The following is a 23,212-nucleotide window of genomic DNA, read 5'->3' on the forward strand; positions in this document are numbered from 1 at the left end:
GTCTTTGCTTTGGCTTAATCAGTATTGTACAAGATAACTGGTTTTGTGGGAACACTTTGTAAAAATGTTGCAAAACATATTGTTATGTCTGCTATAAAACATGCAATGATTATTTTTGCTGCCATTGTTGCTTTACTCCTTGCATTTTATTTGTGAGGATGCTGGGATTAAAGAAATACCTCCTGGATGGGAAGGGCTGTGCCATGTCTCTTCTCTTTTGACAATGAGCTGATGAAGATGTCGGTGTTTGCCATCAGCCTCTGCGTGCTCACTGCTGAGCTTCCCCAGGTGGTGGTGAAGTCCTGGCTCCTGCATGTTTTTGACACTTCAGGGGCCACTCAGCTTCTTGACCTGTCCCTCTGTCTGGTCTGCTTTCTGACTCTGATCTCTGTTGCTTTCCAGATGCAGTAATCGGACCCAGTGTGCGGTTGTTGCCGGCCCTGATGTGTTTCCAGACCCGTGCCCCGGGACGTACAAGTACCTGGAAGTGCAGTATGAGTGTGTCCCTTACAGTATGTATCCTGATATATTTGCACTTGCTATTTCAGTAGAGATTTATTGTGGAGATTGGGACAGCCTTGAGCTTGTCTCTTGTTGCTCAAGGGCAAGTAAAGCAGCCCATGTGCATCATATGAGACTGAGCTGATAAGATGTGAAAAATGGTTCTCTGTGTCAGGTTTGTGCTTAGGTTAAAAATATCCTCATAATGTCTCCCATGTTGTACAGCATAACAGTGACATACTATCTTTTGGAAAACACCTGGGAAACCCCATTAGAGAAAGCAGACCAGAGGAGTGAAGCACTATTGCTGGCTTACAGCTTCTCTTTACAGAGGTTTATGCTTGCAATCATACAGCAGTGTGCTTCACCTGACCTATGTCCGTGTAATTGGTGGCATTTGATAAGTGCCTTAAATACAGTATTGTATCACCAAGGAGGTAGGAAGCTATTGCTTTGGGTAATTTGATGTTTGATGGTAGAAAAATACTAATTTATAAGCTTCCAAAGTTACAAGGGCAAATTACAGGCAAGCCATTTAGACTGAATTTTTGAGGGTAGAAAGCCAGTCACCTGAGATGACAGCAACATGTGCCAAGTGGGAAATTCAGAGCTACAAAAAGTTGTGTACCTCAGAATTTGTTTTCTGTGGAAACCAAATTTGTTACATGCAGTTAAGGCCCTACTGCCAAAAAGGGTGTACCCGAAAAAGGAAATAGCAATGATAATTCGAGAAGGGCACTTTTTATTAGCAGTTGTAGAGAGCTGGGTGGTGAATAACAGCACCATTTCCAGGTTTTCTGTTTGAACAGGCCAAAGCTTATTGTAGCACACCTCTCAAAATAATAAAGCAGGTATGGGAATGTATGCTTTAAGCCCACAGTGTTGTATTGGGGGAGCAGCAGGAGGCATCAATCTGCTGGAAGCCAGAGTTTGGCTCGAGGACTAAGACCATCTTTGTTGCCTCAAGCGTGGGCTGCAGGAGAGCAGACGTGGCTGAGCCATGACAGGCACCCTGTCCAGAGGGGAAACCAGAGCTTACAGACCCTGGGGTGGTCCCCATCCCCCAGGCAGGAGGTGGCCACCTGCTTGCTGCCACAGCCTGGAAAGACTGTGTGGTCTTTGGTTTCCGTGAAACTCCAGGACCACCTCTCTGAGTAAAGGGGACCTCTCTGTTGTGGGACTCAGATACTCTGCTGGCAGCAGTCTCAGTGTGTCCATATTTGATTTTTCTAAACAAAACTGTGAAGCTTCTAAATGCAGTGATGGAATACTTTTTATGGGGTGAGCTATTAAACTCATGGAAAGACTGACATCAGGGCTTCGGATCTACCCTATGAAGCAGAATATCCTCCAAAATACAGTTTAGAGTTATTCCACTCTAAATGAGGTTTTTCATTTCAGAAGCAACACTGTGCATGGAAAGGGTTAGGGAAGATTGGTTTCAACTTATCACAGCAGGTTGTATTTCCCTGTGATTTATGATTTGCATGAGGCTATGCTATTCCCTCCAGAGACTGGGCTGGTAGAGCAGTAGTCATTACCTGGTACCCCTCCACAGCCTTTGTTGCACATAAAACAAAGAGGAATAGTGGTGCCTTGTGAGAAAGGCAATATGTCAGTATTACACCCCAAAGTATTAATTGGCCCTGTGTACAAGAAGTAGAACAACTCTTGTAAGAGGTTGCTCAGTGATAAATGTACAGTAGGGATTGAGTATTTTTTAATGATCTGAATATAGGGAGGAGAAGAATGACAGCTGACATGCTGCTTTTGCAATTAAGGTAGGAGCTTTGCTTGCTGCTTCCTCCATTTCCTTATGAATCAAATATAGGGCCTCTGCAATAGAGTTAGGGGGAAAAGACATAGGGCAGGCACATGATGAAACAGGGTCCAGTCTTCTGAGGCTGTTGTTGTGTGTTACCTAGAAAATTTTGGGTCAAATCTTCATGTGGTGTTGTTATTCAGAGTAGCACCAGTGAACTAGGTGTTTAGGCAAACTGTGTCCCTTCATGTGCTGACATGGAGTGGGAGACCTAGAGCTCAATTTTATTCTTCTCCTGCCTCAGTCTCTGCCTGGCTTTGTTGCTGCCTCTATTTCTTCCCTCAGAGCAGTCAGATTCACTTTGTAGATAGATGTTCCCCACCTGGGCCCCACGAGTGTCCCCTAAGTGAAAGCCATCCAATTGATGGGGAAAGTGTCAAATTTGGGCAAGTAGGTCAGCAAAGGCATGTCTGGACCAAAGCCACGCCTGGTGGATGAAATCTGTTCCTTCTTTTCTGCGCTGTTATTGTCAGAGGTCAGTTCTTGTCACTGAGCCCACATGCCTCAGCCCCTGTGCAGCCAGCCTTTGGGGAGTGGAGGGGTCTGCCATATGGCCATCTGCTAAAGGAGCACCTCAGCTGCATAATAAAGGAATTAATATTTCAGCAGGCAGTTCTACTTGTGTGCAGTTCCAGCTTGCCTTTGTCTGGTTGGATGGGTTACTCCTCACAGTTTCAAATTATTCTGTATGGACAGAGAGTGGGTTTACCCAAGTGTTGGCTGAGCAGCAGAAGGGAGGGTGTGCATCTCAATAGGAGAGGGTTTGGGAGTCACCTTTAACAGATGTTGCTAGGACTGACCTTAGGCACTTGTGCTCAGTATAGTGCTAGTGTATATGCTCCCCCAAAGAAAAAAATATGGAAGGTTTAAAACTCCATTCATTAGTCTGTTTCTCTTGAGATTTTATTATTTATTTATTAACTTTTCCACCACTAGCTCATATTGTTTTCTCGAGGAAATCATCCCCCTTTTCTCTCAGATGGGGGAAATCCAAATGTCCTCTAATTTCAATAGCTCATATATTGTAAAACATCCTTTACATTACCCCACACACTGCATTCCTGTGTGTTCACTAGGTAGCCCTGACAAGGAGAGTTTTGTGAGGCTGCAGTTGTTCTCACCATGTGGACAAGATGAGAGATGATTATGCAGACAGCCCAGTCCTCTCCTCATGTTCCTGATCCTGTAGTTGCTTTATCTGGTAGCAGCAGCTTTCTACTAGAATGGACAGTCATTCCAGGACACCTGGGCTTCTTAGGCTGCCCTCTGACAGTGAAAAGTAGGTAATATCAGCAGGTAAAAAAATAGCAGACCTAATTTGTTAGGCTTCAGTGGCATCAGTTGTCCTATTTTTCTGGTATCAGAAAAAATAATCCAAATAACTTTGTCTCTCCCAAAGCAGGCCTTAGCATGTGGCATGTATTTCTCTTAACTCTTGCCTTAGGTACTGCCCCTTTTCTTCTGAAATACTTAATTTACTATTCCTGTTTTCTTAAATAGAATTTGCTTTTAATAATTACTGACCAAAAGAGATTTTCCATGGTTTTCAACTACTGCAAACCTGCAGTCTGCCACTGCCAGAGCTGTGGACATGTTTCATTGTGGAGAGGTGACTGAGCTGTTTTGTGCTGTGTGTGAGTATGAGAAGCCCGACATGGTGAGGGTCCCCTTGATCCACTACTCTGTTTCCTACTGCATTCTATCCCTCTGCTCTTCTCCCTTTACAGAGCAGAGTTAAATGGGTAACGGGAACAGCAGTGGTGGAGGTGGTTTTGTAAAGCTAGGTCAACACTGTCGTTGCAGAAACACTTCACTATCCTCTTCTGGTGCTTGTACAATCCTGTTGTCATGGTGCCAGTACATCTTGGAGTAAAATTTTTCTTATTTCGCCTTTGTAATGTGCTAAAGGCCTTCCTGTTTTACTCATGAGCCAGAAAGCAGACAAGTGATTTATCCAAAGCTGTACACGAGACCAGTGGCCAGCAAGAGAGCCCAGTTTTGCAGGAGCAGTGGTGCAGGGATAGCTGCCCAGCTAGTTGTCACTCTAATCAGACACATTTACTATCAATAACAAGAGAAACTCAAACCCACCCTTTGGTTTTGCTAATGCTGCCTTCTGTATGTACGTGACACTTCACAGCACAAACCATCCATGTTTTAGTAGTTCCAGAGGTATTTTGGAGAAGGAGGAATGGAGTGAGCAACCCAGCTGAGGCTCCCTTTTCTCTCTCAAGCACATGTGCTCTGTAGGACATGGCAGTGGCACTGCCCTTCACGGGTGGCACTCCAGACCAGAAGAGGGGGAAATGCCAGCATGCAAGCAGCTATTGCCCCCTGGCTTAGACTGAAATTTAGGGATTGTCTGCATTTACTTTTTAATTTGGGTTTTGAACATGGTATGAGTTGAAAGCACCAGAAGTATTTTGGAATGCTTTCTTCTGTTCATTTCCCTGTAGAGATCAGCCACACAGGCTCCCAAGGATCCAGCACAGCGTTGAAAAGAGGATTTAGGTGTATCTGAGTCAGATTTACCTTCAGTTTATCCTGAGCTCCCAGTTCTTTTAGGCTCTAGGTTTTGAAGGCCACAGAATAACTTGTGCACTGTTGTCCTTCAGAAGCAGTCTGATTTTTTAACAGGGAATTGGAAAATTTAAGCTATAGGATAGGGCAAAGTGCCAAAAGGATGGTGACTCAATGAGGACAAGCCCATTGCTGCATTGATGGAAAGGATGGCAGCAGCAGGAGGGTGCCTCGGGCATGGCATATCCTGCTGTGATGATAACCTGCCTCACACCCAGGCCACCAGTCTTCCATCAGCTTTTAATATTGGGGAGATCTGTTCAAAGGGATGTTTCTTGCAAGGGAAAAATGCTCATGGCTTCCAGGGAAGGATGAATTGTTCTTTATTTCCATTCTGTTTCTTTCTGTGTGGGCTAATGTGAAGGCACCACACATCTCTGGTGCTTACAGAGAGTTTCCTTCTTCTTTAATACTAACAAGAGGAAGGGAGGAAAAAAAAAACCCAGCACATGAGCATATTTCATCCTTTCCTTTCTTAGGACTCTTTTTCTTTTTAAACATGGAAGCTGAAATCACATTTCCCAGTTGCTGTAGTGATGGAAGAAAAGGTCATAGCCTTGCTAGAAATATTCTTTTTATTGCTGATAGAAGAGGAGATGGGCTCACGTATCAATAAAAGTGAGGGATGGTAAGCGTGATGTGGGAACAGAATTCAATACAGTTTTATTGTATCACAAGTGGACTGAAGTGCATTTAAAAACATTAAATGAAGGCTCACAATATCTGCTCTGCTGGACCTTGGGGCCAGTGAATAGACAGATAATTGAATAATGACATTTTTAAGAGAATACAAGCACTAGAAAGCAAACTGATATTTTCATTGCTCTAAGATTGTTGGTAGAAAGGGAGAGAGAAGGGGGAAGATGGGACAAAATTGCAATCTGAAAACAGTTTAATGAGCCCACTTTTCCCAAGAATACAGTTCTTAATTATTTCTGGAGTGCTGTAAGGCCATTATGTGGCCTCTAGGCTTTCCCTCTGTGTTTTCTTGCTGCCTTCTCCATCGGTAGAGAAGCAGTGTTTGCCCACTGAGAGCAGTGCTGTGTTTTGTTAAACAAATGGACTTGCAGCTTCTCTGTTTTCTTTTGCCCTGGGTTTTTATGTTTGCTTTGTTTTGTTTTCTCCCTAGAGGATTTGGTCCCTCAAGGCCCAGCAGGGAAAATGGCAAATGTTCCTAAGGGATTAAGCCTGAATGTTGGCATTTTGGCCAGTAATGAGTGAATTCCCTCCTGAAGCCAGGCCTCCTTTGTTTTATTTGTTAAATATATTATTTTTGTGCATGAGTTGGGAATAATAAGTAAAACCAAAGAAAAAACAAACAAGAAAACCTCCAAACCAAAAACCCAACAGCAGACATAACTATCCATTATGATTATTTCTGAGCAGAGAATCTTTGTCTTCTTCTGACAAATTGCCTTTCTTCCAATGCTTACAGTTTCCTGGCATTGCAGTCAAAAAAGACTTTTTTTTTTTTTTTTGTACTCACTGAAATTCCCAGCTTTGCTTGCTAGCTTGTTTATTACTTTTTTTTTTTTTTTTTCATCCATAGAGGCAGAAATAAAGAATATATTGCTTATCAGTCTTCTTTTACTGTGTGTTTGTGGGGAGAGGGCACCTACACAACAGCCCACTGGAAAGCACTCTGAGTTAAAATACCCTGATATTATGGGCCTTTGCAAAACTGCAGGCTGACCTGTCTGAATAGTTGCATGCATAATGTTCAAAAAGGGAAGGAAAGCTAAGAGCTAGGGAAATAAAAGTATTTGAAAACTCCAAGTAGCCTGATACAAAGGGAAATGAACATTTTTGTAAGGCGCACTGAAATAAATGGCAACGTGGTTAATTTTTGAATATGAGATTAGGTTGGCTTTAAATAAGGAAGTTAGGTGATTTCCTGTGTGTCTGTAATGCATACTGGTTTGAAGGTCTGCTGTCAGCAGGAACATAATGGATTTTCTTGTGGGGAGAAGTTAGATAGATGCTAGGCAATTTTCATAGTAGGAAGGCCATCACTACCTGGCGCATCTCTGAGTTCCAGCATGCTTCTATGAAAAGCCAGCTCCTGCTGGCTCCTGTCATCTCTGTCCTTTCCCTAGGCTGAGAGACACTTCTTCATGTTTTCCACCCATGCCAGCATGAGCCTTTGTGTGAAAAGTTTTTTTTTTTCTTGCTCTCTCCTGAGTGTTTAGGTGATTGCGTCCTGAACCAGCTTGCTGCTCCCTAGTCCCAGGCTTAAGGTATTGAAATGCCTCCGTGCAGTGATTCTGTCTTTAAAGCATGCATTGGTTCTGGAAATCTCCATGTACAACAGGTTTTGCTCCCATATGTCTTGGAGTTGCACAGGCTCTCTTTATCAGAAAAGTCACCACAGTGCTGTGCTTGACTCCTTTAGGTCTGAGATGCTGCCATGGATGAGAGCTGGAGTGTGACACAGCCTGGGCAACCTGTGAACTTCTCAGATGATCATGGGATGCTTGATTGCACATATGTTGATATTTTTATTATATTTTGAAGCTTTTACAGCTGGGAGAATTTTTTTTCGGTACTTTTTTTTTAAAGAATATAAAAAGGTTTCTGTGGTAGAGCGTAAGAGGCAAATTTCATATCTCTCCCCACCATCACCTCACTCTCAGAAAATCTGCAGTGTGGAGACCCAGACTTTAAATAAGTCAAAGAATTTAGTGTAGGTCTGTTATGTGTTTCTCACATAGGCTGTTTTTCTTGATATAGAGCCCTGTCAGTTCTCCTGAGGGCCTCCATAATTGGTTTATTATGGAAGTTGAAGGTGGAAGACTGTGATGCGTAGTGTAAGTTATTTTATGAAGATTATGAATGTAAGGGGGTAATTTAATTCCTTGTATGACTTTTATGCGCTATTTATTCCTTTCCAATACTGAGCCATAGCAGCTGAATTTTTAGTGAGAAAGTGTATGGGTATGGGTTTGGTTTGATTCTACTCATTTAAACTAAAAGGTGCTTAAAATCTTTCAGTCTGTTGTCCAACTGCCTTTGGCCTTTGAGTCTGAATCAGAGGTCATTCAGTTGCAGGAAAACTTTCTTTCAGTGTCAGCAAACTTTGGGTCAGGTTCCTGACAACTTGAGACTGTCTAAATTTGTTAGCATTTTTCAAGAAATTTATCTTTGTCGCAGCCATTTCTAGCATAGTAAATAACTTATATTGTCTCAGCCAAAAAGGGAGTTGTAGCCAATACTGCATAGAAAGAAGAATGAAAATAGGTGCTATTCTTCAATCAAGTAATAGACTGAAGTCCTCCCACCTTCTCAGCTGATGGTTCCATATCTAAATAGTGAGACATCTTTGTACTATCTGAAATAGATTTGTGCTACCTTAATAAAGATGCTGACAAAACATAGCAGCCTGACCCCTCCAAACCCTTTTCTGGAGCACCAATGGGAAGAACCCCACTGGCTTTAGGTCATCTGTACCAAGCTGTGTTTTTCAACTCTTTCTGACATGACACTTGTAGATATTTGCCATCAATTTGCTGCCTAAGCATGAGCCCACACTTCCCAATTGTCTCTGAAAAATTCTGTCATCATTTAGGGAAATATATATTTCTTTCCATTTTTAATAACCTATTGCCTAAATTGTGCTATTATGCCAAGCACCCTCTGGAGATATTGATATGGATTTCATATGTTTTACAACAGATCTTCATGGAAATAATATTTATTTTTCCAGGTTTTATTCCTATTTTCCTTTAATTTCTCTTACAAGAAGTATTGCAAAGGTTTCTTTCATTGGTGCAAGCAGTGTAAGGAGATTAAGACCATCCTTGCCAGGTGCTATTATAAATCCACAAAAGAAATGAAATACATTTATTGGGTTTTATTCTGGCCAATAGGGAGAACAGAATATGTGTATCCAGTGGCTGAGTTGAGGATTGAAGTTCATTTCTTCCAGCACATGAGGGAGGAGGAGGGAGGGGGGAAATTTGAGTATATTAAGACAAATCCCTTTAGTGTGTGAAAGACAAAAACGCATCTTTCCAGATCTAAAAATACAACTTTGTTGAGTTTCTTTATATTAAAAGAGCTCCCAGGAAGAGAGCCAAATACATCTGAATGTATTACTTCTTTCCCTCATTTCCTCCACTTTTCTTCCTAACAACATTTCCAGTCAACTTTTAACAATATCGGCCTGCATGAAACCAGCGGTTCTGTGCACCTCAGCTCTGGCAAAGGAGACAAACATGGACTGCATAGTATTTGATTTTTGTTAGCTGCTGTTTCCAAGAGGAGTAAAACGGGAGGAATTGTGGGAGAATAAGGCAAAAGGGCCTTCCTCAGGGTATCCTTTTGAAAAACAAAACACCAAATAAAATCCTGCAATTTATTTCTAAAGGTTTCTTATCTTTAAAATAGTCATAGCATATCATTTGCCTGGGCTGATTGCCAGACTATGCAGAAGTGTTCTAAAGGACTTTGTGAGGTGTGTATTTTTCTCTTCTCTTCTTTTCTTTTTTTTTTTTTTTTTTTTTTTTTAGGGGTGGGGTGAGGGGGTGGGGAGTGAAACAATGACCAATTCAGATTAAAAAAGATTTATTCCAATTGATTTCACAGATGAATGTATTGCTGAGGGTCTAAACTAATCTCCTCCTCCAAAGTCCTTTTTCACTCCATGGGTAACTTAAAAATGTCTAATGTAGTTTTAAAAAATGCCTTAATCTCATTTATCTTTAATTTCTCTGTTCCGCTCTACAAGCCCACATAAAAAGATTTACAGTGGGTATTTTTACAGTGGGTATTTATCCCTTCCAATATCAAGAGTAAATTCCCTTCCAGATCTCAATTTTCACTGATAATCCTCAGAGATGTATAATTTTAATTTACCTTGCAGATGACGTCCACCTGGTTTCTCTCTCTGCTTTTATGAAGGTATTATTCAGCTGCACCTCATTAACTCTGGTTTGTTTTTTTGGTTTTTTGGGTTTTTTCTCTTCTCTCTTGTGTGTCTTGAACAGTGTCTGTGAGTGGAACTATTGTCTTGTCCTTTGCTGGAGTGCACATGCTGGTGCAGCTGGGGCTGGCATGTCACCACGTAATCCAGCTGAGTCTTTTCTTTTTATCCCAGGAGAGGCAGCGTCGGGGCCTTGTCCTTTTTATTTCTTTAAAAATTAATAATCTCACATTTTTCCATTTCATCCCTTACAATGGCTTGCAGGACCACACAGATGCACACTCACGCACCTGAAAGCTTCCAAAACCTCAGATGTTCAGATCTGCAAAATAATGGTTCTACTAAACAGAACAGGAACTATTGTGCTCTTGGGATTTTGAAAATGAGTCTATTATATTTAGGTGCCCTAATGAAAGCTGAGCTTCCCTGGAAATCTACCTTTAATGTCTGTATAGGAAACACTCTGGCGTCGTTCCACCTATGTTACTATTTAAAGCAGCAAATTGTGCATTTAAGTGCTATTCTGAATGCAGCCCTAAAAGATGGTTCCACGTTTCTGCAGCAAAACTGAAGGGTGGAAGGAATGTAAAGTCCATGGAACAAATGCAGACTTGAGCTTGAGTATTTGACTTTGAGAAGAAAAATCAGGAAACAATGTATAGATGGTGTTAAAGATATTTTTTTATTAGTCAGACGTGGCTCAAAACATTGAAATTGTAAGATAAATGAGTTTCATAGTCTAGCCTCGTGTGGGAGAGCAGAATGGAGTGGCTAGTGACTCTTTGGTATGAAATCACACTGTATCTCTACTGGTGGTCTTTTCCTTATCACAGGCTGAATTAATCCTGCTTCAGTATAATCACATTTGTATCCTGCTGCTGCTTTGGGTATTTAACTCAGGTTTGGCAGTGCCTGAAACCAGAAGGACTTTCAGTCTGTAATCAGTGTGGAGCTGAAGGTGTGGAGGCAGCAGTGCTAAAATGCAGCCGAGAAAAGATGCTCCTATCCCACAGGCACACCTGAGCCAGCTCTGATGCCCACCATGGCATGAGATGCAGAGGCACAAGCTGCAAAGCAGGGATAAATTTGCCACGTGGGTGTTTTGTACAAGGCACAGTTGTACCCCTGGTTTCACTCTGCTTTTCCCACTGGCACCACTGGGACACTCCCAGCCAGGCATGTGCTTAAAGGTTTGATGGATGTCAGCTTGTGTGTTTGCATCTTATATATGGTGTATGCAACTAACAGAAGCCTAATTTGGGGGGTCCTTTATGTGCTCAGGCTGGGGTTTCAGAGGAGAAACAAACAGGCCTTTGTCCATTTAAAGACTTACTCAGAAGAGTGAGCATGTGCCATGTACATTTCCAATGAAGTCAATAATTAAATATGTTCCAGATGACTCTGGTGGGGGAGGATATTAGTAATTACCAGAAAGTGACAAATCTACATTCTGTGGCTGGTACTTTGAAAACAAAAAGTCTGTGTTTCTAGTAGAATCCATTAAAAATATGACCTGATTCAATTGTCATGTTTCATTTAAAATAATGTCTTAAGTTTTAGACAGTATTTTCTGGTTTTTTTTTGTTTTTTTTTTTTTTTTTTTGTTTTAACAGTCTTAATAGAGGTATAGTAGTTGTCTTTCAGCACATGCCTTTGATGAGAGCCCATGGAAACACTTGGGAGTTTTCTTGTTGAGCTGGAGGGAATTTGGATGCAGAGAGTGAAACTGGACAGTATTTAAATCAGTGCAGCCTTGCCTATTAAACAGCTTGAGTCTGAGCCTTCATATTTGGGAGAAATTTGTGGTGCAGTGATGATATTATGGAGAGATTTCCAGAGAAAAAGAAAAGTATTTCTTTCTCAAAGAGGAGTGGTCTGTTCTGCCATCTTGTCTCAGAAATGAAATTAAATGGCTAACAAAGTCTCAAACCAGTTCTAGAGTATACAAAAACAATCATTCACGTTTTTCTTTGGTAAAAGGAAGGTCACAGAGCTGTGGTTTGGGCATGCAGGGAGGAGACAGGAAAGGCCAAATCTCAATCAGAGTTGAAACTAGCCTGTGTTGCTGCAGATAACACACAGCTTTTTAAAAAGTACTTTAATAGCAAGAGAAGGTCTAAAGAATACACTGGGAGTGATACTTGTTCAAGGTGATGACCCCTCTAATGGAGATAAAGTGGAGACATTCAATGTTACTTGGTTTTTGTTCCCTAATTCTTTAATAATCCTGGTAGGCCTTGGGCTGCCTGTTCCTTTCAAGTGGAGGACCATAAGTGTGTGGGAGCAGTGGCTTTCCTTTTGTGAAACTGTGAGGAACCAGCTGCATCAGCCAAATGTTGACAAGTCTGTGGTCTCTGGTGGAAATCATCCCAGAGTGCTGATGGAACTAGCAGATGTTATGGGAAGACCCCTCTTGATCATTTACCGAGTATCTTGGGAGTCTGGGGAGGTCACTGCTGACTTGAAGGTAGCCAGTGTTATTCCAATTTAGAAGAAGGACTGTTAGTCTAACCCCAGTTCCTGGAAAGTTAGGAAGTAGATCATAGTGGGATACTATTGACAGGCATTTAAAGAATAGTCTAGTTGCCAGGCACAGTCAGCCTGGGTTCACACAGGCAGATCCCTGTTGAAATAATTTTGTATTCTTCTATGACAAGGTCATTTGCCTAGTGGATCAAAGGTCTGGATATAGGATGGGAATGCACTATTAGCAAGTTTGCTGATGATCCCAGACTGGGAGTTGCTTTTAACTCTCTTGAGCGATGAGAGGCATTGCAGAGGGAGTTCAGATAGACTGGAACATCAGGCAATGATTAATGGGACAAAATTTTAAAAGAACAATTGCTGGATTCTTTGGCTGGTGTGGGGGAGTCGCAGCTCTGCAGAAGGGGACCTGGGGATGATGGTTCACAGCAGCTCAGTGAGAGCCAGCAGAGTGCCCTGGCAGCCCAGAGGACAATCCCCATGTTGGGGTGCATCAAACACAGCATAACCAGCTGAACAAAAAAGGTGATTATTCTGCTGTACTAAGCATTGATGCAGCCTCCACCTTGAGTGTTGTGTGCATTTCTGGACCCCACAGTATAAAAAGGATGTTAAAGTGCTCTAATGCATCCAAAGGAGGGCAGCAAAGCCAGTGAAAGGGATGGAAGACTGCTTCTGTGAGGAGCCACTGCGAACTTCGGATTTGTCAAGTTTGGAGAAAAAGAGTTCAAGTGACAGCCTCATTGCTTTCTACGGATTCCTGAGGAAAGGATGTGTTAGAGAGAGGTGCTGAGCTCTGCTCCCTGGGATCTGGTGATAAGACGCATTGGAATGGTTCAAACTGTGCCTGAGGAAGCTTAGTCTTAGCATCAGGAAGCGTTTCTTTACTGAGAATGTCCAGCACTGGAGGAGGCTTCCTGGAGGGGTGCTTGATACCCCAAGCCTGTCAATGTTTAGGAAGCATTTGGTCAATGCCCTTAATGTTATGCTTTAGTTTTTGGTCAGTCGTGAAGTGGTTCAACAGTTGAACCCTAGATGGCCCTTCCCACTGAAGATAAACCACTTTTGCCATGGGAAGATGCTGATGCTTCCCAGTGAAATGATAAATGGGATTTCCAGAGCCCCATGTGAGTGCCTGGAGACAGTTGGACATTGTTGGTGTTATTTGTGCTGAGAAAGCTCAAACAAATTGCTTTGCAACACTTTTTCATCTGAACATCTACACTCATGTGGAAATGGGTTGTTGCAGTCAAACACAGCCCAAATCTTATCAATTATGAATGGCTGCAACAGATGGTATATATTATTGTTTATAAGAAAAAGTGATACGTTTCAAACAAGAAACACATGCTGCTCAGCAGCTTTAGCTGCCACTTCTGAGATGGGAACCAAATCCCTGACCTTGTCTTCCCCTCCACTTGTTGGATAACATCCTATTTTAATAACCAAAAAGTAAAGACCGTGAAATATTGCACGATGGAAAACTGTGTGCAAACACCAATTCTGGTGTAAGAGGATCCCACTCTTTCTCAGCATGCTGGGAGCTGCACCTGTCTGGGCAAGGGTAGAATTTGTGTTTGCAGCACAGCTATCGATCAGCCTTTCCCAAGGGTCCTTGGGACAGGGAATTTCTGCAAAACTTCTAACTTGAAGTTTCAAGAAGCTTGTGAAATGTTGCTGCAAAGACCTGGTTGTAGCCTGAGATCAAGGTATATCATGATGATGTTGATGAGTGCTTTGTCAGATACCTGACTTTGCAGAAAATACTGGGTATTCCTTCAGTTTTTCTTTTAATCTCCATTTGTTGCATTGCCTTATTTTAAAAACTGAAATAATTTCTCTAAATACAGCAAGTGAGAGGCTTTTGGGGCTAAAAGCCTGGCTCTTGAAGAGCAATCCACATGAACTGTAGCAGTCCTCAGAAACTGGACCAAAAGTCTTGGAAACTGTATTCCCTTAAGCTTGTGCCTATTTTTGCTATAGATATAAAATTGTATGTACATGCCTTATCTGGAAAAAAATAAACTCTGTAAGCATCTGCAGGATTGGTGCCTAATTTGGTGGAGAAAAGTCCATTTAAAAATCTTCATTGCTCTTACACAATTTGCTACAAAAACGTTTATGATGCAGAATCTAGACACATTGCCAGAACAAATGAGCCAGAGGTATTTTGTGATAGTAGCCATTCAAAAATAGAATCACAATAATTTGTTTATTTTCTGATTTATAAAATTGCTACATCATCTTGGCTGGAACTGCGGGTAGAAAGCATGCATTTCCTTGCTCTGGTGTTTTAAAATTCTCACTTAACATTCACAACACATCAAAATACTCATTTCTGTGTCTTTAAAACCAATCATATTAGTTATTCCCCTGCTGAATTTAGTGCTTATTCAAATGCACTCTCTGCTCTCCTTGAAAAGGAATTTTGGCTGAATTTCTTTAGTGCAAAGCCCTTCCTTAGTGCCTTGATAACGCAGTGTTATCTTACTCTGTAATACTTCACCATACAAAGCAATCTCAAACTCAAGGAAGCATGCCAAGAGACACTGGGCAAAAAGCCCTTATGTAAAGTTTGGACTTCTTTCCCTTAACAGTGCAGCATTTGCACAACCTTCTCTTCAGGCAAAGAAAATAAATAAATCAAAACAAAGCTCTAAAGTTAACAAAAAAGTTTTTAAAAGCAGTACTCTTGATATTTATTTTAATGGGAAGAAATCAAATTTATGTCACTTTTATCAGACTAAACTAGAGGAATTCTGCAGTGCTCTTTGCTGATAGTGGCACAAACTCCTTGTATTGTGCCCAGATCTGTCTGTAAAGTTTCCAGTGTAACAGCCTTTTCAAAAGTAGGATTTGATGCCTTGTGGGTCCTGTGTGGGAGTGTGGTGACAGTTATGCAAGGCCTAAGGGATTTATATTTTTTTTTTTTGTGCTCTGGAGCTCAAGATAAGAAAAGGAAGACTTAGGTACTGATGGCCACCTTGCACCTCCTGCTACCCAACTTGTGCTGCTTGAAGATGCACAAGAGGTGCACCCTTCTTCTACACTCACACTTGTGATCATCCTTCCCGTGATCCTTTTGGCCCAGCACTGAGTTACTGCATTTAATGTGGCCTTGGCTCTCTTTGCCATGCAGTTTGTGGACTGCATAAATCTGAGCAGGATGACAGTCTCATTGGAACTCAGGATGTGTGGGAAGGAGCCCCAGGTACTCAAGGTTTGCAGTCTTTCTCGTGATATCACAGTCCATGGAAATTAGGTGCACGGATACCATGAAGTAGTGTCAAGATGAGTGCTATCTCCAGAGAGATTATTTATCACTATCCTTTCCCTCTGCCTGAATTCAGGGAGGTTTTTATTGAAAATTCACCTCTCATCTCCCCTTTTATTCTTTCCACTTCATTTCTCACATTCCCGCTTACTCTTTCATAAATATACCTGCACAGCTGTGACTGTAGCTTTACAAGCTTCAGCCTCTTAAACCTAAATGCTGTTCTTTGCAGGTGACCTCACATTTCAGGAGCAGAGGCTCTCCTGGAACATGCAGGAGGATATTGGCTTGTAGAGCATTGGATTTACAATTAATCAGTCAACTTAAGCTTTTTTTTTTTTTTTTAACCACCTTTTTCTAATCACACCAGTAGAGAGTCCCAAAATGTGACCCCTCTCAGGAATGCAGAATTAGCCTAACTTAGTGCTCACATGGCTTTTGTGGTACCAATGGTGTGTTTGTCTTTGGACAATCAATAGGGTCAAGAGGCGAGAGTTTGTCTGGTTTGTGTCAGTGTTTGCCTGAAGTCAAATAGGTAGCCAATTAAATTTTCCAATATTGAATGAGAAGAGAGTGGTAGTGTCAGCTCTTCTACAAATGCCTATTAAATTACATGATGCAAAAGTGGCTAAAGATAATTCACAGCAATAATTTGACCCAGTTATATGTTTATTGCATTTAAAAGACAACCAGGGGCTTGATTTCATTGCCAGCTGTGTGGTAGTTAATGATCAGTAAGAAAGCATCAAACTGAGAACAACTTCTGTTTCTAAATACAGCCTGCCATGCTGAATTTCAGACATTCCCAGAATGAACTGTATGTGTGTAATGGATCTAAAAATAAGGAGAAATATGCTTCTATTGGAGACTAACAGTATATATTCACTGCAAAACTGTTCTTAAGTAACAAAGAAAAATCATATGCAAAAATGATGGACTTGCTTCTAAATGCACATAATTGCTCTGACCTACAGCTGTATGACTCCTGATTAACGCTGGCCATAAATGAATGTCCTAACACAATTTTCCAACCTATGTAATTAGCAGGGGAAGACAAAATTGTTACTTCCTTTTCAGACTGACATTTTTACTGCAACCATTAGTTTTAAAAACATCAGGCAAGCTCTCTGCCTGCGTGGTCTGTCCAGTATCATTGTTTAAAAATTCATTTGTGGAAACAATTGCACATATGATAAACATCAGTTTGAAAATTTAATTTACTGCATAAAGAATTTGGGGACATAGTTTTTCATAAAGCAAAATAAGTCAATTAGAGCCTTCTTTTCACAGGCTGCAGTTCTTCTTTCAAGCAAAATAACAGTGATTGGGTTAGGTCTATAAAAGTGTAGGCATTAAAGCTCCAAAAACAATGTGGTACAATAATGTTGAATTGAAGGTGCCTAAGAGAAAATGAATGTTGCAGGGTTTTGGGGTTTTCTTCCTTTGATTTTAGGTTTTATTATGTATGTGCCTTGTTAGTTCCATTTAAAGAAATGAAAAATGCAAATATCTCTTGCTCTAAAACATACTTTATTTGAAACACCCCATAAATTCTTTCATGAATTAATTAAAATGTAGCAGCAGGCTGATGTCTCTCTTCACCCAGTGCTGCAGTGGAGACGGTTCTGTGCTGATGTGTAACAGCTCTAAAAAAGCATGGCAAACTGGGTGATGCTCTGGACATCACACAGACAAACTTGGCTTCACTCACTTATCTTTCTAGTTGAGAAAGAATCCATTATGTGGGCCTGAATTCTGGACCAGTGGATGCTCCCACTGGGCCGTTTGGGCAGGTTTTTGAAGTGGGGATGGAGCAGAAAACAGAATTTCGGCCCTGCTTGTAGCCATACTTTCAGCTTAAATCCAGATAAAATTTGGTTTAGTTTCTCAGGGAGTGGCCCAATCAGATTGGTCAGAGATGACATTTTCTTAGCAGCCCAGTACCTAATGGCAGAGCTTTTCCAGCATCATGGTCTGCCAGACCCCAAACATAACTGAACTGGACTTAAAAACTGATACCAAGGAATCGCTGGAAATCCACATACTCTGTTGTATGTCCCTGCAACATGGAATTGATCTAAAAGCTGGGAATACTTGGTGCTGGGCACACAGAGGAGTTAAGTGTTTTTGAAAGCCTGGTCATGTCTCTGCAAGGCTTAGTCTGCAGGAGCTGATTAATGCAGCCAGGTCTGATGCTTATCCTGCTCGAGGTGCTTTGCAGTGGACACTGCCTGCTGCCTGCACTACTCCTGGCTGCTCAGGCAACTGCATGACTGCAAGAAGATGAGTGAGAAAAATGGCAAGCTTGGCATGTCAGCTTTGCAAGGGGACTGGTGATTAAAAAAAAAGAAGAAAGGAAATTTTCAGTTTAGGGTTCAGTTGTAATTATTCAGAATTTTTGAACACACTATCTCTTTTAATCCAGAAGAGCTAATCCTTGATCCCAATCCTCCCTGCAAAAAATGGAACTCATTGATACCAATGAGCAATACTTGCCATATATCATTCTAAGGAAGGGCAAGCTCTCTGTGAGTCTGCAGGACGTATGGACCAGAGACATGCAGATGTTTCATTCTTAGTGTGGGAGTGTTGCAATATGAGGTGTAGGGAGGGAAAGGCAGGACCTGCAGGGCTGTTCATCAGTCCTGTTTTCTTCTTGCTGATGACTTGATTCTCTTGTGTTGGATTTTGGAAGGAAACATTGTCTTTGCTTTACAAAGTGTGATGTTGGTGCTCCAGACTGCATTTCTATTCCCCAGGTGTGAGATCTCACTTTACATTACCCTGTCTGCTGGATATTACTTTAAGAAAACCTGATAAATAGACTCCACATTATTCCAGCTTAGATTACTTTGGTCATAATGTATCTCTTTGCTCCTCTCTTCCCCTGCTGTCTTTAAAATGTCCAGTAGAGGACTTTACCTGACATAACTAATTTTTGGTTTGCATCTTTCCCATCTCCAATTCTAATCTTGGACTAGTTGAAAACTTTCTGTTCCTTCCTTCTTTTCCCTAAAACTGCAGAGCAACGCCCTATGATGGTGCTAAAGGTGATTTTAATTGTGGCTTATAGTTACTGAGTGTCTGTGGTGCTAGGAGTTACTTTTTATTCTTAAAAAAGCTTCATTTGTACATGTGTTTGCTTAAATGTACTTGTGAAAAAAAAAGGAAAGCCTTGTTTTTAAAGAGTTTCTGAGAGCTTCAAAATTATTTTTTATATACAAATATGATTTTTCTCTTTCTTTTTTCCTTTGAAATGTGCAGTGAAAACTGCTGAATGGAGATCCTCACATTTTCTGTGTGGATACTGTTCTGTACAAGAGACCTCATGTGTAACAGTGTTGAAAATCTAATCAGGAATGCTTCATGGAGCTGCAAAATCATTGCTGGATAAAACATTTTAGCAGGGAAGCAAAGCTGTAATTTCCAGAGAAGGTCATGATTGCAAACTCTGTGTTGACTGGGTGTGACCTGGATGAATCCTGATGGTCCAGGAGGAAGCTCTGTTATGCCCTAACCTGATGGCCTCTCTTTTCCACCTCTGTTTTCCTTTTGTGAAGCATAGCTGTTTAGTGGCTAAAGGTTGGAAAACAAAGCAAAATTGCGATTACAGTCGACAAGCTCAGCATTCTCCACACTCAGGTCCCAGGTGTGATGATCCTGTGTGCAGCAGTGCCATTCTCCACTGTCGACTTTGTGGGCAGGAGCTTTCCCTGACCTGCTCTGTAAAGCCCATGTTGCATAAAAAAACCCAAAGTCCCTTTTAGATTTATTAACAAAGAAAGCAACAAAAACTGGAGTGTGGAGACACACCTGGGGCTCCTCCCGAAGGACTGCACTGCTGAGAGCTGGAGTCCTCTCTGCACACCAAATACAAACAGAGGGGGGGGAGGCAAGATGTGCTTTGCAGAGCTGCTTAACCCTTTCCTGGAAGGAACTGCAGCTCACTGTCTCTGGGAGAAGTGGGGGCAGCGAGGAGGATGGGGAGGCAGTTTGGTGTTAATTTTTATCTCGGTCCCCACAGCATGCTTGCACTACCTGACTTTTTGTATAATCTAATGGGTAGATTCCTGCTGTTATAAGTAGGAAAATTCAGAGTGGAAGGTCTTGTGACTCTGAAGCCATTGTGTGCATGTCACACGCCTCACCGCATTAGGCTGCCCTTGCAGTCCTGCTCAGGGAAAGCTGAGAGCGTAACAAAGGGCATAACTGTGCCCCACTGGTGCCTGTCTATCTTGGCATTTATTTTCCTTAAGCACCTAAACATCTAATTTCGCTCTGCCCCGCAGCGAATGCCACCCCAGTGTGGTCTCTCAGTGATCCTGAACTCCAGCTCTTGCTGTTGTGTTTTCCACTTTCTTGTGGTTCTGGTCCGTGTGTTTTTAAAGGTGGCATCTTTGAGATCCTCGGCCTCTGCTGGCATTGCTTGGAAAGGAAACAGTAAGGCCTTTACTCAGAGCCACTGCAAGCTGGTGCAGCTCTGGTAGTGGGTATGAGGGATGTTTCCTCTCCCAGTGTGGCACCTGCCAGTCTGGTGTAGCTCTACAGCAAGTGTGTACATGCAAATCCACTTTCAGTTTTGTTTTACCTTGCCTTCTGCTGTGCAGGCATCAGAAATGGGGGAGAATAATCATTGTTTAGAACACCAAATGCCCCGGTGCTCTGTTGTTAGAGACAGAAAGGATGGTGACAGCCGTGGACCATTTGTAGGGGGGCTGTGGCTCCAACCCCGTGCTGTTTGCCTGTATTTGGTGCCCATGGAGCAGCGTCCCTGTTCCCATCCCCAGCTGCCTCAGACCTCATTGACAATGGTTCACTGGTGGTAACAATGCTGGTGGAGATGAAGCTGTCACCTCCTTGGCTATCCCTGCTCGTGGGATGGGCACCACCAGCAGGTTCATGCAAAGCCAGCTGCCCTGACCACAGGGTGCTGTGGTGAGCAGCTTCTGAGCCTTTGCCAGCACCATGGAGGGTTGAAGTGTGACCAGAAGGCAGTGGGGCCTTAGGCCATGGTCTGTGCTGTAGACACTCCTCTTGGGATCTGACTTGTGTGAAAGAGGAGCAGCTGTGTTGTGCACCGGTTTTAAAACGATGGCTTTCCAAAGTGCAGCCTGTTCTAACACTTTGGAAAGACTGAGGCCAGGCACAGCTCTCAAAGGAAGAGAAGCAGCTTTTGATGTTGCTTCCTCTGAGGGACACAGAGGGGCATTTCTTACACACTTTACTCCCTCCTGCTGCTTGATCAATTCAGGCGTGGAGTCAGATCTATGGGGAGGCTGTCACTGGGAAAGGCTTGGCCAGTTTGCAAGCCTACACCTGAAAACAGTGATGTAAAGTAACAAACCACCTGAGAGCAGATCTCCCTGTGACCAGACATCCCCTGGCAGACCCTGCTGATGGCAGACAGGCACCCAGAGGGGTGGCACGGCTGAGAAGATAGCTCAGAGTTCATTGACATCAGTGTTCAAAGCCGGCCCCTCTCTCCTGAGTAAATGTGATCCACAGGAGTTCACAACACTGAACCTGTGGGACTAGAGGAAAAGAAAAATTCTCTCTTGTACCTGATTACTGTCTGTCTAAAGGGAGGCCATCATGCTGCATTCTGCCATCCATCCTTAAAAAGACCTGGGCAAGGTGACCTTGCCAGGCTGCACACAGCACACTGGAAGGATGCTGACAGCTGCATTTGCAGTGATCATCCCTTGAGGAAAGCATCCATGCCTGCTCCTTAGGCCTGCAGATTTTCACACTTGATGTTGGACTATGGTTAAAGCACAGGAAGCCAGTTTTGGCACCATTTCCCAGCTCTGCTGCAGCTTCCTTGGACAAAGTGTGTAATATTTTCCTGCCACTGTTCCCAAATGGAAATATTAATCAATCTTTAATTAACCTTGACTATGTTGTTTGTTTAGCTTGCAAGCTATTGGGAGAACAGTCTTTTCTCACTTAGTAGTAGACTGCTGTCTATTTCTGCTCTGGCCCTGGGATATTGCTACAGGATAAGTACCATCAAAAGGAACAGGACATTTCCTCATCTGGATCTTAGCTGTAGTGGCAGTGTCACCCACAGTGGAAATATTATCACTGGCTTGTTGATCCATGATTTTGACTAAATTATGAATCCTAGCATGCAAAACAGGAGTGTTCAGATATGCAGTTGGGCAACATCTGTATTGCTTATGTTTAAAAGAGGATTAAGAGGAACAAAACACAAGGTGTATCCATGAAAAAGCCAGCTTTCTTCTCCAATGCTTTAGAAATTTTTTACATTACATATAGTCTTTTCATTAGTTTTCTAACTTTTGGCAAGTATGAACAAAATGCTTTTTATTTCTCAAGGCCTTTGCTTAAGGGAATCCACATGAAAAGTGGAGAATATGTATGGAGTTTTTAAATTAGCAGTTTTTTTCCTGTGAATGTAAGTAATGAAGTGATTGTTTCATGCCTTTCTTTAGGAAGATGAGGCCTGTTCCTTTTGGCTGTTATTTTCCCTCTATATTTGGTTGTGATGCAGTCAGAGATGACCAGAATTGTAAGCAGTGAGATAAGTTTTCTGAGACAGAATTACAGTTCTGATCCAAAGAGGCATGTGGCTTTGGATGGAAATAATGGATTTTATAACACCTATTTAGATAGTGTTTTATGGTTTTAGTGTTTTTCTTTTGTTTGTTTGTTTATTTTTTTTAACTTAGTTAAACTTACACTTAGTTTTCTCACCACCACCCCTGCCCTCCCCCTCAAAACATAAAGAGAATAGAAAGGGATTTAAATGTGCCCATGCTGTTAATACTGTGGATGTTTTTTTCTGGCTCCACTTGTTCTTCAGGAAGAAATGTGACATGTTTAGCAAATTGAGGTTTACTGTGGGACAGGCAGATCTCTGAAGAGCTCTGATGTACCAGACTTGTCATCTTAGTTTTTCATTGAACATATTTTTCCTGTCCTTGTGTTCACACACAGCTGTGCATATGTCAAACACAGTTTGGTTTTGCTTAATTCACTACAAATTGTGCCACAAGCACCTGGTCCAGTTTTCCTCTGGCTTTGTGGCATGACTTGGGAAATACTGCAAAAATCCCTGATTTTTTTCCCCTTTTGTCATCCTGAAAACTTGAGTGATAATATTCCTAGAGACTTTGTGAACTAAGAATTGCTGTAAGCTAATGGACAGTGAATTGAACTCCTGGCCAGCTGTCCCAGGCCACTGCTCCTTGCTCTGTCAGAGTTTCAAGGCATTGGCATTTGTGTTGGCTTCCTTATCTGTAAAATGGAAATACTACTTGCTTGAGTTTGAAGGGAGGAGCTGTGTGACACCTGCTCTTTGCATGGAACAGGGAGTCCAGAGGCCATCAGTCAAAGGTGTATTTTTCACACTGGCAGATCTACTAAAAGATCCAGAGGCCAGCAAAGCTGGCTGCTTCCTGCTGGCATTTCTTGCCTGTTGGCCACAAGACCAATGCCATAGCCTTTCCCAGAAGGTTCCCCATGGCTTGACAGCACACACAGCACCAGAGCTGTCCCATCCATCCTTTTTCCTTTCTCTGTTTGAGTGTGGCACCAGAAGAGACAGCACCAGCTGCCAAGACCCCCAGCAACTCCCCCTGGAGCTTTCAGAGAGGGGCAGTCTCTC

At 42.2% G+C, this 23,212-nt stretch overlaps 1 protein-coding gene across 5 annotated transcripts in view; it reads left to right on the forward strand.

The window, feature by feature from the left end:
• The window catches only part of ADGRL3 (adhesion G protein-coupled receptor L3), a 488,937-nt gene that overhangs the window by 280,888 nt on the left and 184,837 nt on the right, over window positions 1–23,212 (forward strand). For all 5 annotated transcript variants that reach the window (XM_050973756.1, XM_050973751.1, XM_050973755.1 and 2 more), the window contains exon 5: window positions 403–512. In XM_050973756.1, coding sequence (XP_050829713.1) covers window positions 403–512 — 110 coding nt within the window. The remainder of the gene's footprint in view (window positions 1–402; window positions 513–23,212) is intronic.

This window comes from Serinus canaria, chromosome 4 (genome assembly GCF_022539315.1).
Source record: "Serinus canaria isolate serCan28SL12 chromosome 4, serCan2020, whole genome shotgun sequence".
In the NCBI taxonomy this organism is placed as follows: domain Eukaryota; kingdom Metazoa; phylum Chordata; class Aves; order Passeriformes; family Fringillidae; genus Serinus; species Serinus canaria.